Below are 15,779 nucleotides of genomic sequence, written 5' to 3'. Positions count from 1 at the left end.
TTTCCATTCTGTAACTTAAGTTTGCCCCAACCTAACATTATGAAACCAATACACAATATTCATTACCACAAAACTAAGATCAAGTACAAATTTTTTGTTTCCATTTTCTAACTTTAGTTTGCCTCAACCAAATGTTATGAAACTTATACACAATGGTTATTACTACATGATACAGATTAAGTACGAATTTTGGTGGCGATACTTTTACCGTTCTTTAGTTATGTCCCTTTATAAACATAAAAATTGCTGAATTTTTTGTTTCCGTTTTCTAACTTTAGTTTGTCTCAACCAAATGTTATAAAACTTATACACAACCGTTCTAGAGTTATGCGTGTTTACAAATAGAAAAATTGCTGAATTTTTAGTTTCTGTTCTCTACTTAAGTTAGCCTCAACCAAATGTTATGAGACTTACACACAATGCTTATTACCACAAAACTCAGATCAAGTTCAAATTTGGGCAGCGTCACTTTTACCGTTATTCAGTTATGTCCCTTTTTAACTATATGATATGCAAGCGGGGGTATCATCTGTGTCCATATGTGGACACTATCCACATTTATTTTAAATATCAATAACTTTGTCATACTTTCATGGAATGTTATGAAACTTGGACAAAAGATCAAGAAAGAGCATCTGAAGAAATTTTTTTTGTTGATTTTATTGATAAATGGACTTTGTTTTTGGCAGTCAACATTTTACATGTACACTGACAGCAGCAATCACACCCAGGGTAAATAAAACAATTTAAAACGAATACAAATATTGAATGAATTGAATTATCTTTTACAGTTATTCCCCCTTTGCTGTTTCCTCTGTATTTCCAGTTTATGTTGTTTAGACATGTATATACCAGAAAGCTTTGGCTGGTGAGTAAAATACAAATTTTTAAGGCAAAAACAAAAACGTGTCTTCACTGTACCCAGACTGTCCTAATTTTTGAGAGCCAACTTTAACTATTTTTAAAAAAATTGGGCAAATTATATTTTCACAAGTATTATTCTTGACAGCGATTTTGTTTTTATTCAACTGCTAGCTTAATGCCAAAAATTGTCCACAGGTATAAAAACGAGTAAAACATATCTGACTGACAAAAACAACTTCGACAAATAGCCACATTTAATACTGTAAATATATTAAGAAGCAAAACCAAATCTGATTCTAAAACTGGATAAGTCTATTTCTATGTTTGCTGAAAAAAATATGCCCACCAACAGACCCAATTATTTCCATAAGGTTATAGTAAACACATAATTTTTTTTGCCTAATCATTATTATGGTCTGTATCAAACCTGTCTGGAATTACCATGAGACTCAAAAACTACATCTTGGCTAGCCAAGGGTTACGATCCAGTCCCCTCCTCTCCACCCTTGGCAGATTAAGCCAACATTTGTGATTACAATGCTGCGCCATCTACTAGTAGATAAAAGTCACTCCCATTCCGACTACATCATTCTTGACCAATGACAGTACTTTGAATCTCTTCAGTGTGGAGGTGTAAAAATGATTGTGTCTTATGTTTACAAGTTTTGTGAAGCAGGAACCGAAAAATATATGTTGACATTCCAACGCTTGCACGAGAAAGGTACCAAAGAACTTCAATTAGTTGATTAAGAGCTTTAAAATTGTCACTAAATATCTTCCTGTGTTTTGAGGTTAAAGACTTGTTGCACAATCAGCATGTGGCAATAGTTTATTTGTATTTTATACATTTACACATGATCATCTCAAAGGCGCTTTTGATTGGATGCAGCCAGTTACAGCTGCGACCAATGGAAATCATTAACTCATGGATCCGAAATTCTATCTTAATTCACCAAGGGTGAAGAGGAGGGAATGGATTGTAACCCTTGGATAGCGAAGATGCAAGAACCAAGGCCAAAGATATTTTTGTTCCACTCACATTGACACAAGTTTTGTATAAAACCATGTGGGAAGTTGGAGATTTTCTATACAATATAGAAATAAGACAAAAATTAATAAGAATATTAAACATATGATCATGGTTTAAAAATTCAGAGGATGAACAAGAATGATATATAATTTCTGAAGGGGATTTTAATTTCAACGTGAACTCGCAGACAAATGCACAAAATCATATTGATAAAAAAAAAATTACAATCAAGTTTAAAATTGAGAATGGAAATGGGGAATATGTCAAAAAGACAACAACCCGACCAATGAGCAGACAACAGCCGAAGGCCACCAATGGGTCTTCAACACAGCGAGAAAATCCCGCACCCGGAGGCGTCCTTCAGCTGGCCCCTAGATAAAATTGTGTACTAGTTCAGTGAAAATGGACATCACACTAAACTCCAAAACATATAAATGAACTCAAATTAAAAAACATACAAGACTAACAAAGGACAGGGGCTCCTGACTTGGGACAGGCACAAAAATGCAGCGGGGTTAAACATGTTTTGTGAGATCTCAACCCTCCCCCTATACCTCTAGCCAATGTAGAATAAAGAAACACATAGCAATACGCACAGTAAAACTCAGTTTAAAAGAAGTCCGAGTCCGATGTCAGAATAGGTAACAAAAGAAACTAAGCAAAATGACAATGATACATAAATTAACAAAGGACTACTAGCAGTTACTGACATGCCAGCTCCAGACATCAATTAAACTGATTGAATGATTATATGTCTTCATCATATGAAAATCAAGCACAATCCTTCCCGTTTTGGGTTTAGTATCATACCATCATAAAATATATGAGAAGAACATAACCCGTATCATGCCAACAACTGGTTTTAGAATAAATGTGTTTATTTCCGATGCAATCCTTAATGACCTGACAACAGTATCGTAACTATATCCTTACCGAATAAGTCTGTTTAAAGGTTTGGTTAGCTTTTGAGGTGAATGCCGACATTTTTGTGCTTTGTAAAGAATATTACCATAAAATATTGGATGTGAAATACCTGAACGTATAAGATGTCTGCATGTTGATTTATATTTACAAATGATGTCCTTGTACTGATGATAAAATTTAGTAAATGTTTTGACTAGTTTGTGATATCGAAAAACCCTGGTGTAATAATTTTTCATTAATACAGAGATTTCTTTCCCTATACTGATTGTATGATAGGGAGGAATGTAGTAAGAGTGCTGATATTTATTTATTTATTTACAGGACGCCATTATTATGGGTTCATACTTCTTCCGATTTTGTTTCTTCTTGGTACCTCTGGTAGGATGGGGATGGACATTTTTCTATTATGAAGCTTTTAGGTAAGATATGTACATTGGATTAATCTTGCAGACTTTTAATTTCACAATTTCTAGGGTTAAACCTGTTAGTGAGGTTTTATTTTGATTTTTTCTTGTCCATGATGTTGATCTACTTTAAATAACAAATTTTTGTGAATGGATATTTCCACCATTTTATCTTTATCATGAAATTAGTGAATATAAGATCCTCAGAAAGATTTTCCGCTTAGCCGGTAGTGTTTTAGACCTGATTGGCTTTGAAAGTGGAAATTGAAGTGAACTTAATGGATTGTTAGCATAGAGTGATGAAGTTATAAACCTCCGCAAGGCAATGAAGCCTTCAGTATTAAAGTCAACTAAAACTTATTGGACCAAAAATGTTATCCTCATTCTGTACTTCATATGGTTTACTACCTCAGTTCAATGTTTCATTAAAATCTGTTGAACCTTCTTCAGAGCTGTTCCAGAAGCAAATGTACATGCAAAGACAAAATTTTCATTGGTCTCAATTTTTATTTAGCTACAGTAAGTGGGCGTAACATAATTTTGATATTTCTGGTAAACTGTTACCAGTAATTCAATTCAGATGTATGGTAAATTTGTAAAAAGGAAATAAGAGATTTTGACCTTGGTGTTGGAATCTGTTTCTCCAATATGGGACATGGTGTTTTGATTTAAGACTCCTTACATACACTTTACAAAACCCAAAGCAAAAACAGTGCTTTTTTTTACTGTTCTTCATCTCACAGTGGGCCTTCAAAACGGATCAAAAGTTTACACCTCATTGATCCTGAAAGACAACCCTATCACTAGTTCGAGCTTAATTCTTCGATAGATGATGCTACATCTGCCGGCACCTATATGTATAGTTTAGTTTAAACATATTTTATTGTTCGTAAATTAAAAAAAAGGATGAGACACAAGTTTTACAACTTAATAATGTCTTCTCTGGTGCATTTTCAAATAAATGAACATACATGTATGAAGAAATTTTATATATATATAAAATTTTTATAGCTCATGAAGTCAAAGAAAATGAAGCAGAAAAGGGTGTAAGTATATAATCCTTTGAGAGTTGATGATTTTACACAGCAAATCAAACACCCCTTTTGATTATTTGGTGTTGTATTCAATACATTTGTAACTTTTATACCGGACATAATTACACAATGTAACTATTTATGATTTCAGGATAATTGAATCTACATGGTTTGTGTGGGTTGCTCAATCTAACCATATCCCTATGAATATTGACCATGACGACCAGAAACCATGGCTGAAATTACAGATGGCGGCCACATGTGATGTTGAAAAATCTTTCTTCAATGACTGGTTTACTGGACATCTAAACTTCCAGATAGAGCACCAGTAAGTAATTGGTTTGTTTCTTTTGTCGATTTTAAAGATGTTTTCATATTCATGTACTTTAAGAGGGATGTAATTACACAAAAAAATGCATTCATTATTGATTGGCTTGGTTTGTTCTATCTTATGGTGTGGCTGACCTCGAGATAATATTGAAAAAAACACTAATTTTCATGCATGATTTATTTTTTTTTGGAATTTGGCAAGCAAAGTACTTATGTGAAAATAAATGGTTGCTATTGTGTGAAGTTTTAGGATTTTCTCATATAGATACATCAACATAGTTGGGAAATTACGAACAAAGATAAATCATCGCAAAGTCTGCTAGAAAGGATAGATAAGTTGGATTACAGTAGTCTGACCGTCCCAATGACCTCTTAGAAAAAATAATTTTAAGATTCCATGTGGACTGTAAAAATTTTTTGACCTTTTACCTAAAGGCTAGTCTGCTTAAATACTAAAAACATTGTTGGAATAAAAAATGCTGAACAAAATTTTAGTGTTGAAAAAAAAATATTTCAAATTTTGCGTTGATATATTTTTTGCAATTTTCTAGATCTCAACCTGAAATTAAACCTGTATATACATGAAAGATTTGCCACTGGACAATAAGCAATCAGCAATGAATCAATTGTCCTATGACTAGAAAACTAACATGGTAACCTAACTTTTAATTTTTGATTTTTCAAAGACCTCACATTGTCAAAAAACACCCCCATAAAAATGACAATATAATGTTAAACTTTATTGACTCTAGTAAATTTTTTCCAGTCTGTTTCCTACGATGCCTAGACACAATCTGTACAAGATCCAACCACTAGTTCAGTCCCTATGTAAGAAACATGGTATACCTCACCAAGTTAAATCTCTGTATCAGTCTTTTGCTGATATTATCAAGTAAGTAATATATATTTTACTCAAGTTGTATTTGATGAATGCTTATCATTTTTTATTAGCTCACCTGGCCCAATGGGCCAAGTGAGCTATTCTCATCACTTGGCGTCCGTCGTCGTCACATTCGTCCTGTCGCCCTTTAACTTTTACAAAAATCTTCTCCTCTAAAACTACTGGGCCAAATTTAACCAAACTTGGCCACAATCATCATTGGGGTATGTAGTTTTAAAAATGTGTCTGATGACCCCGCCTGCCAACCAAGATGGCCGACATGGCTAAAATAGAACATAGGGGGTAAAATGCTAGTTTTGTCTATTATTTTGAAAACCTTTATTATTAGAGAAAATCTGACAGAAACAAAAATGTTCAGGATGGTGAGCTCTACCAGTTGTCCATATACGTAAAAACTGTCAGACGACTCCTTATAGGAGTTATTGCCATTAAATGACAAATTTTACCATATTTTTAATGTTTGCCTATTATCTTGAAAACTATAATAGATAGAGAGAAACTTTAAATTGCAAAAATGATCAGCAAGACAAGTTCTACAAATAAGTTCGCATGGTCGACTCCTTATTAGAGTTATTGCCCTTTTATGACGATTTTGACCAATTTTTTGTGTTTTTGCCTTATATCTTAAAAATTATAATAGATAGATAGAAACTTAAAGTAAGCAAAAATGATCAGCAAGACAAGATCTACAATTAAGACAATATGGAAGAAATCGTCCGATGACTCCTTATTGGAGTTATTGGCTTTTAATGACGATTTTTAACATTTTTTTGCGTTTTGCCTTATATGATAAAAGTTTTAATAGATAAATAGACACTTTAAATCACAAAAATGATCAGCAAGGCAAGATCTACTAACAAGTCAAATTTTGCCGATATAGTTAGTAGACTGTCACTCTTTATAGGAGTGATTGCCCTTTAAAGAGGATTTTTTTACCTTCTTTTGTATTTTGAGCAAAAACTAAAGAAGATAGAGAGAAACTAAACAGACTAAATGATCAGCAATACAAGATCAACAAAACAGAGATTTTTGTCATGAATTCTGTTCTCGTCTACAATGTTGGAGAGTGTCCTTTGTTGAATATGCACATAGACCAAGGTGAGCGACACAGGCTCTTTAGAGCCTCTAGTTGTAAAGTTAATAGTGTAGCAGAATGAGGTGCTAGCTCCACTCTTTAACTCCAAATTTCACATTTGTTAATCATATTTCGTCTGATGCTTAATCAATACAAATTAGTAAATTTAGAAATTATTGCATGAATTTATTATTGGGTTTGATGAAAGATGGACACAAATGTGAGATAACTTATTGGGATTTCAGGAACTTCTGCATTCAGATAATGCTTTTGAAATTTGAAATGTGACTTTTTATTTTTTGCAAAACCCATCCCTTTTCAATTTTCTCAATAATAAATACAAAGCAATATTTTTTTTTTTAATTTACCGGGTACAGTATACAGTCAAATGCTGTACTGTATACATGGAAATTTTCACTTGTTCCCAAGTGACAGAAATAATTGAAATATTCACCACCTAAATTCTTTGTACTAATAAACAATGATGATGAAAAGGTTGCGAATTTAACACCTGTGCAAAATGTTTATGCATTGAAATTGTGATAATAGCCCGAAAAAAATAACCACTTTCACAGTAAATCAATAATTGAAAAAAATTATTTAATAGTGAAAAAAGTGTAACTGAAAAATACTGAGTGCCAATAGAAATGCAACACATCATATTCCAAGCCCCCTTAGGTCCTGTTTTGAATGACAATACAAAGTAGTTCTTTCAAGGAATTACAAATGAACAGTTTGGTCTCACATTGACTTGATTTTTAGAAACCTCTGGGATCAAACATATTGATGCATCTAATTATTGACAATGGTTACAATGACTTAAATGTTCGTTTTGAATTATGAGTTAACCATTTTCAAGTAGTTGTCTAAAAAAAATAACAGCACAAAATAAAAAACTGACTTCCCCATGAAGAATCCAATAAGATAATTGTAAATCAGCATTATGTCTATAAAAAGTATGTTCCCCTGTATTCTAAAGCCAATTGCTCTCCCCATTTTATTGTCTCAACTTGACGGAGTCAAAGAGAGAGACCTAGGTATGCTGTTTTCCGCAAAGGGGCCGATGGCCGAGTGGTCTAAGTAGTCGAACTACTATATCACTAGCCTGTCAACACTGAGATTGTGAGTTCAAATCCCGCATATGGCAGGTGCACTTGACTCCAATCTTAATTGACTAGGATTATCAATTTTCCTACCAAAGGTCAATGGTTCTCTCTTGGCTTCCTCCTCTAAAAAAAACTGACCGCAATGAAAAAAACGCAATAGTGTTGAAAGTGGCGTTTAACACCAACCAATCGATCAATGTTTTCAGCAGTGGCATCAACAATGTATTAGTTTGTGATTAGGTCTAGTTAATGAATCACCACTAGTGGTAGGTCAATGATTTTTGTTTTGGTATGCATGTTAGGTCTAGTTAATGAATCACCACTAGTGGTAGGTCAATGATTTTTGTTTTGGTATGCATGTTAGGTCTAGTTAATGAATCACCACTAGTGGTAGGTCAATGATTTTTGTTTTGGTATGCATGTTAGGTCTAGTTAATGAATCACCACTAGTGGTAGGTCAATGATTTTTGTTTTGGTATGCATGTTAGGTCTAGTTAATGAATCACCACTAGTGGTAGGTCAATGATTTTTGTTTTGGTATGCATGTTAGGTCTAGTTAATGAATCACCACTAGTGGTAGGTCAATGATTTTTGTTTTGGTATGCATGTTAGGTCTAGTTAATGAATCACCACTAGTGGTAGGTCAATGATTTTTGTTTTGGTATGCATGTTAGGTCTAGTTAATGAATCACCACTAGTGGTAGGTCAATGATTTTTGTTTTGGTATGCAGTTGTATTAGCATTAGCACATCTCATTTCCATGGAGATTATTTGGCCCTGCCCCCTCAGTCAAGGTCTATTGACTTTGAAACTTTTGCTTAGTTTACATGTATTACTTTGTGATTAGGTCAGTTTATGAGGAACCACTAGTGGTAGGTCAGTGATATTTGGTATGCAGTTGTATAATCATAGGCATATCTCATTTCCATGGAGATTATTTGGCCCCACCCCCTCAGTACTGGTCTATTGACTTTGAAACTTTTGCTTAGTTGACATGTATTAGATTGTGATTAGGTCAGTTAAAGGGAAACCATTAGTGGTAGGTCAATGATAATTGGTATGCAGTTGTATAAGGATTGGCGCATCTCATTTCCTTGGAAAATGTTTGGTCCTTACCCCTCAGTCATGGTCTATTGACATTGAAACTTTTGCTTAGTTTACATGTATTAGTTTGTGATTAGATCAGTTAAAGATGAACCACAAATGTTAAGTCAATGATATTTGGTATGCAAATGTATTGGCATTTACAAGTCTCATTTCCATGAATATTATAAAGCCCCACCCCCTCATCATGGTTCATTGACTTTAAAACTTTTACATAGTTTACAAGTTGATGTTTGTTTAAAGGGAATGACTAATGATAAGTCAATGGTATTTGGTATGCTGTTTTATTAGCATTGGCACATCTCATTCCCATGGGGATTGTTTAGCCCTGTACCTTCAGTCATGGTTCATTGACTTTGAATATTTACATAACTTACATGTTAAAGTATTGCTATTTTAATTTCAACATTTGCAGTATCGAAATAACAAAAAGGCCAGATATATCTCCGTGTTAACAATTTATTTTGTATATTTATATATATATAAGTATGCCTGAACCAGTGACGACTCTACAACAGATTTTCTCCATCGGATCACCAGCAGTGATGGTGATACAAGGCTGAAAATACATTCTGTATATATAATTCGTCTAAACAACAGCCCAACAATGTTATATCTGTAAATTTTGGAAGCCTAGGTGGTCGAGTGGTCTAGCGTGTCTGGCATAGTGCAAGGCGATTTGGTGCCACGATATCTCAGTAGCATGAGTTCGAATCCCGGCCAGGGAAGAACAAAAACAGATCTAACATTGTTGGGCTGTTGTTTAGACGAATTATATATATATATATATATACTGATGAGGAAAGGTGGCCGAGTGGTCTAGAGTGCTGGACACAGTGCAGGCAGTGTTGTCTCGATATCCCAATAGCATGAGTTTGAATCCAGACAAGGGAAGAACAAAAATTTGCTTCCGCAAATTTGCAGATTTAACATTGTTGTGCAATTATGTATATATATATATATATATATAACCATCTTGAATATTATTGTTTTTTTTTTCAGGAGTCTGAAGCACTCTGGGGAGATATGGAGTGCTGCCTACGAACAATATCACCTATCATAATGATCTATATTGATTGGGGAGGACTGTAGTCCAGACATAACAAATATCAGTAGTGCTACGATCAAAATAGACTTTATTTTTCTATTGATTTTTTATACACCCTTGAGCATTATACTTTGTAAAGGAGCATTGTACTAGTCATCACTGTAGAAGAATTTTATTCACAGTTTTGTCTAAGTCTTTTATCTTTGGTTGTTTCACATTTCCCAAAGAGTTATTTCCCCTTTAAGGCTTATACATGATGTAAAATGAAATATCTTCAATTCAAGATTTTGAAACATTTTTTCTGTCTTTAAAGTTACTGAAAGACATGAAATTTTGCCACCTTGTTAACTTGTTACTTTCATATTGGAAATATAAATATTTCTCTCTGTGGATAACTTATTCGTGCTATTTTAAGGGGAAATAACTTCAAAATGGGAGATGATCAATGTTCAATACAATAAGTAAATATTATGATAATTATTTAGAAATTGCATGTCGTAGATTGTTTTTATAGAAGAATTTCTAATTTTGGTTCACAAGCTTTGACACTTTTCATTGAATGTTTTACATTAACAAAAAGATAGGTTTTTTTTTTTGTCAGCACACTTGTGCTGTTATAAGTTATCGTATTTTTAGATGATTATTGTTTATAGTGACAAAATTTTACAAATGTACTAGAAAAAGTAATAGTAAGACCATATGGAAGGCAATATCTAATTATATGGGTGTGGAATTATTTAGTATTTTGGGTACCAGTTTTCATTGATAGAGGATTGTTTTCAAGGGTACTGGGTTTTTTTCTTTTGTTATCATTTCCTTACATACAAAGTTTGGTAATATTTTTTTGTATTTTGATTTTTTGTTTGCTTTCGCTTACAAAATTTAGTATTCTATGAATTATATTGGGTCCATATCATATTTTTAAATGTATGACTCTTATGTTATATCTGTGAAGTGCTTTGTTGAATGATACATACATTTTAAGTTACCAATATTTATAGTACTTATCTTAGATACCTTGTATAATGTATTTATATACAGATATACTACAGCTCAGCTGGGTGTTTCTTTCCCAACCCATCTACAGTTTGTCCACCTGGTCAATCCTATAGATGTTTGTTCCTGTTTTTTTCAATATATTAGTATTGTAAAGATGAAGGTTAGCAATAGGAGCACTGTTTCTTGGAGATACATTGTGTTGGGCATCTTAAAGTAGTGTTATTTCATATACCTCAATTCTCAAAATTATATCTTTTCTTTGTTGTATAGAAATTTAATTGAATATCGAATAAATGTTTTATTGCAAATTTTTTTACAAGAACAATTGAGTTTTAGGCAAAGTCTAGATGGAAATGGTCCTCTGTGAAAATATGGTCAAGTTGTTCTTGTACCCTGATGTTGTGTAGTCTTTAATGTGATATTGGATTAGATATGTGCCATTTCTTTGAAGGTTGAAAATTTGTAAAAGAAGTCCATTGAGTTGTTAATACAACCATTGGTATACCTGTTGTATGTTATTCAGCACTGGCGGTTAATTCTTTGGTCCTGTAATCTTCATTGAACTTTTTCTTTTTTTCAGTGAATTTTCTGCGAACAAAATAATCAATCTTGAAGGACATTCAGGGAACATTGTCTACCTGGGCTGTAGTGGTATCTTAAATATATTCTAAAAAAGAAAAAGAAACTGGTTGTGACTTTGATTAGATGATCTGCTGAAAGTTTTTTTCACTGTGTTCCCAATGTTTTTTCACTGTGTTCTATTTCTTTTCACCGTTTTCTACCTTTATCACTGTGTTCTAGGTAATTTAAACATAAATATTATTATGATAAAGTAGTTGTGAACCAAAACTCTGTAACTCTTTGACAGATCAAATTAATCGGTCAAATGATGTTTTTGACTTTATGTTCCTTCCTGGTTGTCTAATGAATCAAAATGAAATATTTTCAACTGAAATTAAAGCTGACAGTGTTTGGAAGTATCAACAAGAGGTTGTTCCCCCATGAATATATCAGGTTATATGTTATCTGCTTTTTGAATATAACAGGGTATAATTTGGCTGCCATGCAGTTATTTGTTTTGTCTTTGTTTTCCTTTAGATGTTTCACTTGGAATATTTGAAAAAAATCTTGGTTTGTGTGGATTCTTTAGGAGAGAAAATTGGTTTCCCACGAAAATAAATGATTCCACTGTAAATTTATTGATATACGTATGAATTGAAAGTAATGTTCCTGAATCACAATTCTCTTGGTTTCTGTATAAATTGTCTCAAATAATTAAATACTGTAAATGCAGAAAGTTTTGCGTGTATTTATTATTACGATTTTTTGAAAAATGTGTGATTGATTATTGCAATTTCAGGAAATACAAAAAATGCTAGCACAATTTAAGATGCAAGGTTTTTTATATTTGAAAAATCTATCCTGTCACAATTTTCGCAATGATAAAAACATCGCAAAAATTCATGAATTTACATAATGCATAAGCTTTTACTTTTGTGATGTCGCTTCAGTTGTACTTTTTGCTACTAGTTTATTTATATTTTTGTATATTTTTTTAAGGAATTTTAGAAAATGTTTGTTGTAATAAAATAATCTGATTTAAATGACTTTACGGTCAAGAATCAGCTTCTCTTGTTAAATATCTTCCTTCTTTGTATAAGATCAACAATGTTCAATGTCTCTATGAGTGAAAAAAATGTAATCACCTTGTAAAGGATGTCTTGCATTTTTGTCTAGCCTGCAATCAAAGTCTTGTATGGGAGACTTAATCGTGCTGTTTCCAGCATTTGCGGCATGAACAATTGTTAAAAGATGATTAAATTCTTGTATTTATTTCAAATGTAAAACATTTGTAAAACACAAATGCATAAAAATCTCTTGCAATGAAAGTGGACTCACAAAATAATTCTTTCATATATCATGTATATTGGCCCGAGAACACAGTTATTTCGTAGTGCATTTCTTTTAGACAGTAAATTCAAATTAAAAAAATCGCACCTGCTCTATCTCAAAAAGATTTTTACAGTGTAGTGTACTACTATTGATACAAATAATATCAAAATTATAGAAACTTCTACCAGCTCTAACTCAAAATATTGACAATTCTGTGTTAAGGGGGGCTAAAATTCAGTTTGACAGCTTCAGACATTCTAATTTTTGACCTTTTTTAACTGGACCAAATCACTACTTAACATAAAGATTCAGCACCCAAATTTTTTTAACATGTAATTTCATCCCCTTACTTAATATTTCATGCATAAAATATCAAGAAATAAATTGGGAAAGTGTATCAAAAAAAAATGCAAGTTATACACTGTTCACACTAGGGACTATATTTGTAGACAACGAAAACCAAAGGACGATAACTGTGTCCTTGGACCTAATAGGATAGAAAGACTTGACCAATTTTAATAAAACTTTGCATGACCTAAGCTTAGGCAATTATAAGATAGTTGGCCAAGTTTCATGGCCATAGGATATATATTATAGAAACTAGGGCCATTTTAATATTGAAATTTGGATGTTTATTTTTGACGTTTAAATCCAATATTTTCAACTGTCAAGATTTTGGCCTAAAAAATTTAAATATTGCAAAAATTTGCTTTTTAAATACTCTTGAATTTAATATAATAAGTATTTAAAGCAACGGAACACTCATTTGATTTATCAGATTTATTTCAGTTATTCAAAAGTCAAATTTATATGAGCCTGTGCCTGAAAATAGAGATTTTCGAATTAAGGGAAGCCTTACATAAACATGCATTTTTTTCAACCAATTTGAAGTTTTTGAAGTTTTTTAACCATACATTATTCTTCCATATATATTAAATGTACTTTAAATGTAAAGAAAAGTTACAAAAAGCATACCACATGAGTATAAAATGGTCTTAGGCCATGTAAGACTGAGAATTATTTAGAGTCGATTTAGGCCGTAGCCCATATTTACATATAAAAATGCACACAGAGGCTATAAGAAATTGAAATTTGTTACTTTTTGCTCATTTCTATGCTAAGATGTCATGATACAAGAAGTCTAATTGCAAAAGGACTCTTGAATTCAACTTTTTTTTGCAGACAGTATGGTTTGATGACCAGTTTTTCACTTTTCAATGTAAAACTTGCATGTAGTTTTAGTCTCATTTGGCATATATTTGAACCACTTACTATCCTAAAGAAGAAAATTATGGTAGCATATGAAATGAATAGGGTGTACTGATCATTGTAAAGTGTTTTTTTTACAGATTTAGTGAAATATTTGTGATGGACTACAGATTTTATGTACATAGCTCTTCACATTTCACATACATCAAACAGGCCGTTTAACCAGGGACATAAATACAAATATTCTGCACATTTTTTCTGTGATAATCTACTTTTCTCTAGATTCCGAGTTCACAAATGGTTAATTAAATTTGATTTAAGCATAGAAACACAAATATCAGGAACATAAAAAGCTGTCAGATAGAAAGTCAGCATGGCTCTTAGGCATAAAATGGAAACTGCTTTAAAATGCTTATTTTAGCCGTATAATGCCAAAATGCTTATTTTAACAGAATTTCTGTCAAACAAAGATGTAAATCCTTTACTTTTATTGAGTTTGACAAATCGAAACCAGCAAACCATTCAGGAAAGTTGCCAAAGTACAGAATCTACATTTACGGAATTCATCTCTTAGGCCCGAGAACACAGTTATTTCGTAGTGCATTTCTTTTAGACAGTAAATTCAAATTAAAAAAATCGCACCTGCTCTATCTCAAAAAGATTTTTACAGTGTAGTGTACTACTATTGATACAAATAATATCAAAATTATAGAAACTTCTACCAGCTCTAACTCAAAATATTGACAATTCTGTGTTAAGGGGGGCTAAAATTCAGTTTGACAGCTTCAGACATTCTAATTTTTGACCTTTTTTAACTGGACCAAATCACTACTTAACATAAAGATTCAGCACCCAAATTTTTTTAACATGTAATTTCATCCCCTTACTTAATATTTCATGCATAAAATATCAAGAAATAAATTGGGAAAGTGTATCAAAAAAAAATGCAAGTTATACACTGTTCACACTAGGGACTATATTTGTAGACAACGAAAACCAAAGGACGATAACTGTGTCCTTGGACCTATTGCAAATTAAATCAGTCCAGCAATCAAATAGTTTTGTCTGAAATTATGCTTGAACTTTTTCTAATCCACTATCAATAAATTAATTGATGGAATTGTTTTCAAAGCATAAGTAGTTTGATTAAATATATATATAAAGCTTTTACATTTTGATATAAATTCTTAGCATATCAATAAGCAATGCTTGCTTCACCTTAACTATAGAATAAAACATAAATGTTACTTAATATCTTTTGTATTTCCATTTTATTTATAAAAGACATTAAATGGCTAGCCATCTTGTCTCGATAGACACGTTATTTTATTATCTTGCTTTCATACATTCTAGATCAAGAACTGGTTCCTTGGTCTTCTGAACAAGAAAATGGGAAACCAGTCAAATAGGTTATATTTAAAGCAACTTTTATATTTTACTTTTATTTATGTGATTAATTATATTTCATATAATATGTGATTTTTCTTGGCATAATCTTCTTTATTTCTGTCTATTTGATTACAATAAAAAAAGAAATTTATCTTCTAATTATTATTGTTATCCAAAGATTTGATATTATGAGGGAAGACTGTATATAGTTGTGGGGTGTCCATCCTTCCATCTGACTTTTGTATCCGCTACTACTGGACTTCTTGACAAAATTTTGCAAACATTATGAAACTTTCATGGCGTCTTACTCAAATGATGCTCATTGGCAATGAATATTTCGTTTCTTAAGGGCATACGATACAGAAAAGATGTCTTGATTTTTCCTTCAGTTTGAAATTTGCATGTTTCGTGTAAAATGCAAAATTTAATTTTTCAATACTTTTCCAAAAAAAATAACATAACATTTAAA

At 32.1% G+C, this 15,779-nt stretch overlaps 1 protein-coding gene across 2 annotated transcripts in view; it reads left to right on the top strand.

The window, feature by feature from the left end:
* The window catches only part of LOC127717696 (acyl-CoA 6-desaturase-like), a 34,479-nt gene extending 21,998 nt beyond the window's left edge, over positions 1-12,481 (top strand). For both annotated transcript variants that reach the window (XM_052223451.1, XM_052223452.1), the window contains exons 9-13: positions 792-868; positions 3,140-3,237; positions 4,408-4,584; positions 5,353-5,478; positions 9,775-12,481. In XM_052223451.1, coding sequence (XP_052079411.1) covers positions 792-868; positions 3,140-3,237; positions 4,408-4,584; positions 5,353-5,478; positions 9,775-9,835 — 539 coding nt within the window. In that variant the 3' untranslated portion in view covers positions 9,836-12,481. The remainder of the gene's footprint in view (positions 1-791; positions 869-3,139; positions 3,238-4,407; positions 4,585-5,352; positions 5,479-9,774) is intronic.
* The last annotated feature ends 3,298 nt before the right edge of the window (positions 12,482-15,779 follow it).

Source organism: Mytilus californianus, unplaced genomic scaffold, assembly GCF_021869535.1.
Source record: "Mytilus californianus isolate M0D057914Y unplaced genomic scaffold, xbMytCali1.0.p SCAF_10, whole genome shotgun sequence".
NCBI lineage: Eukaryota > Metazoa > Mollusca > Bivalvia > Mytilida > Mytilidae > Mytilus > Mytilus californianus.
This window is presented reverse-complemented; position numbering and strand designations above follow the sequence as displayed.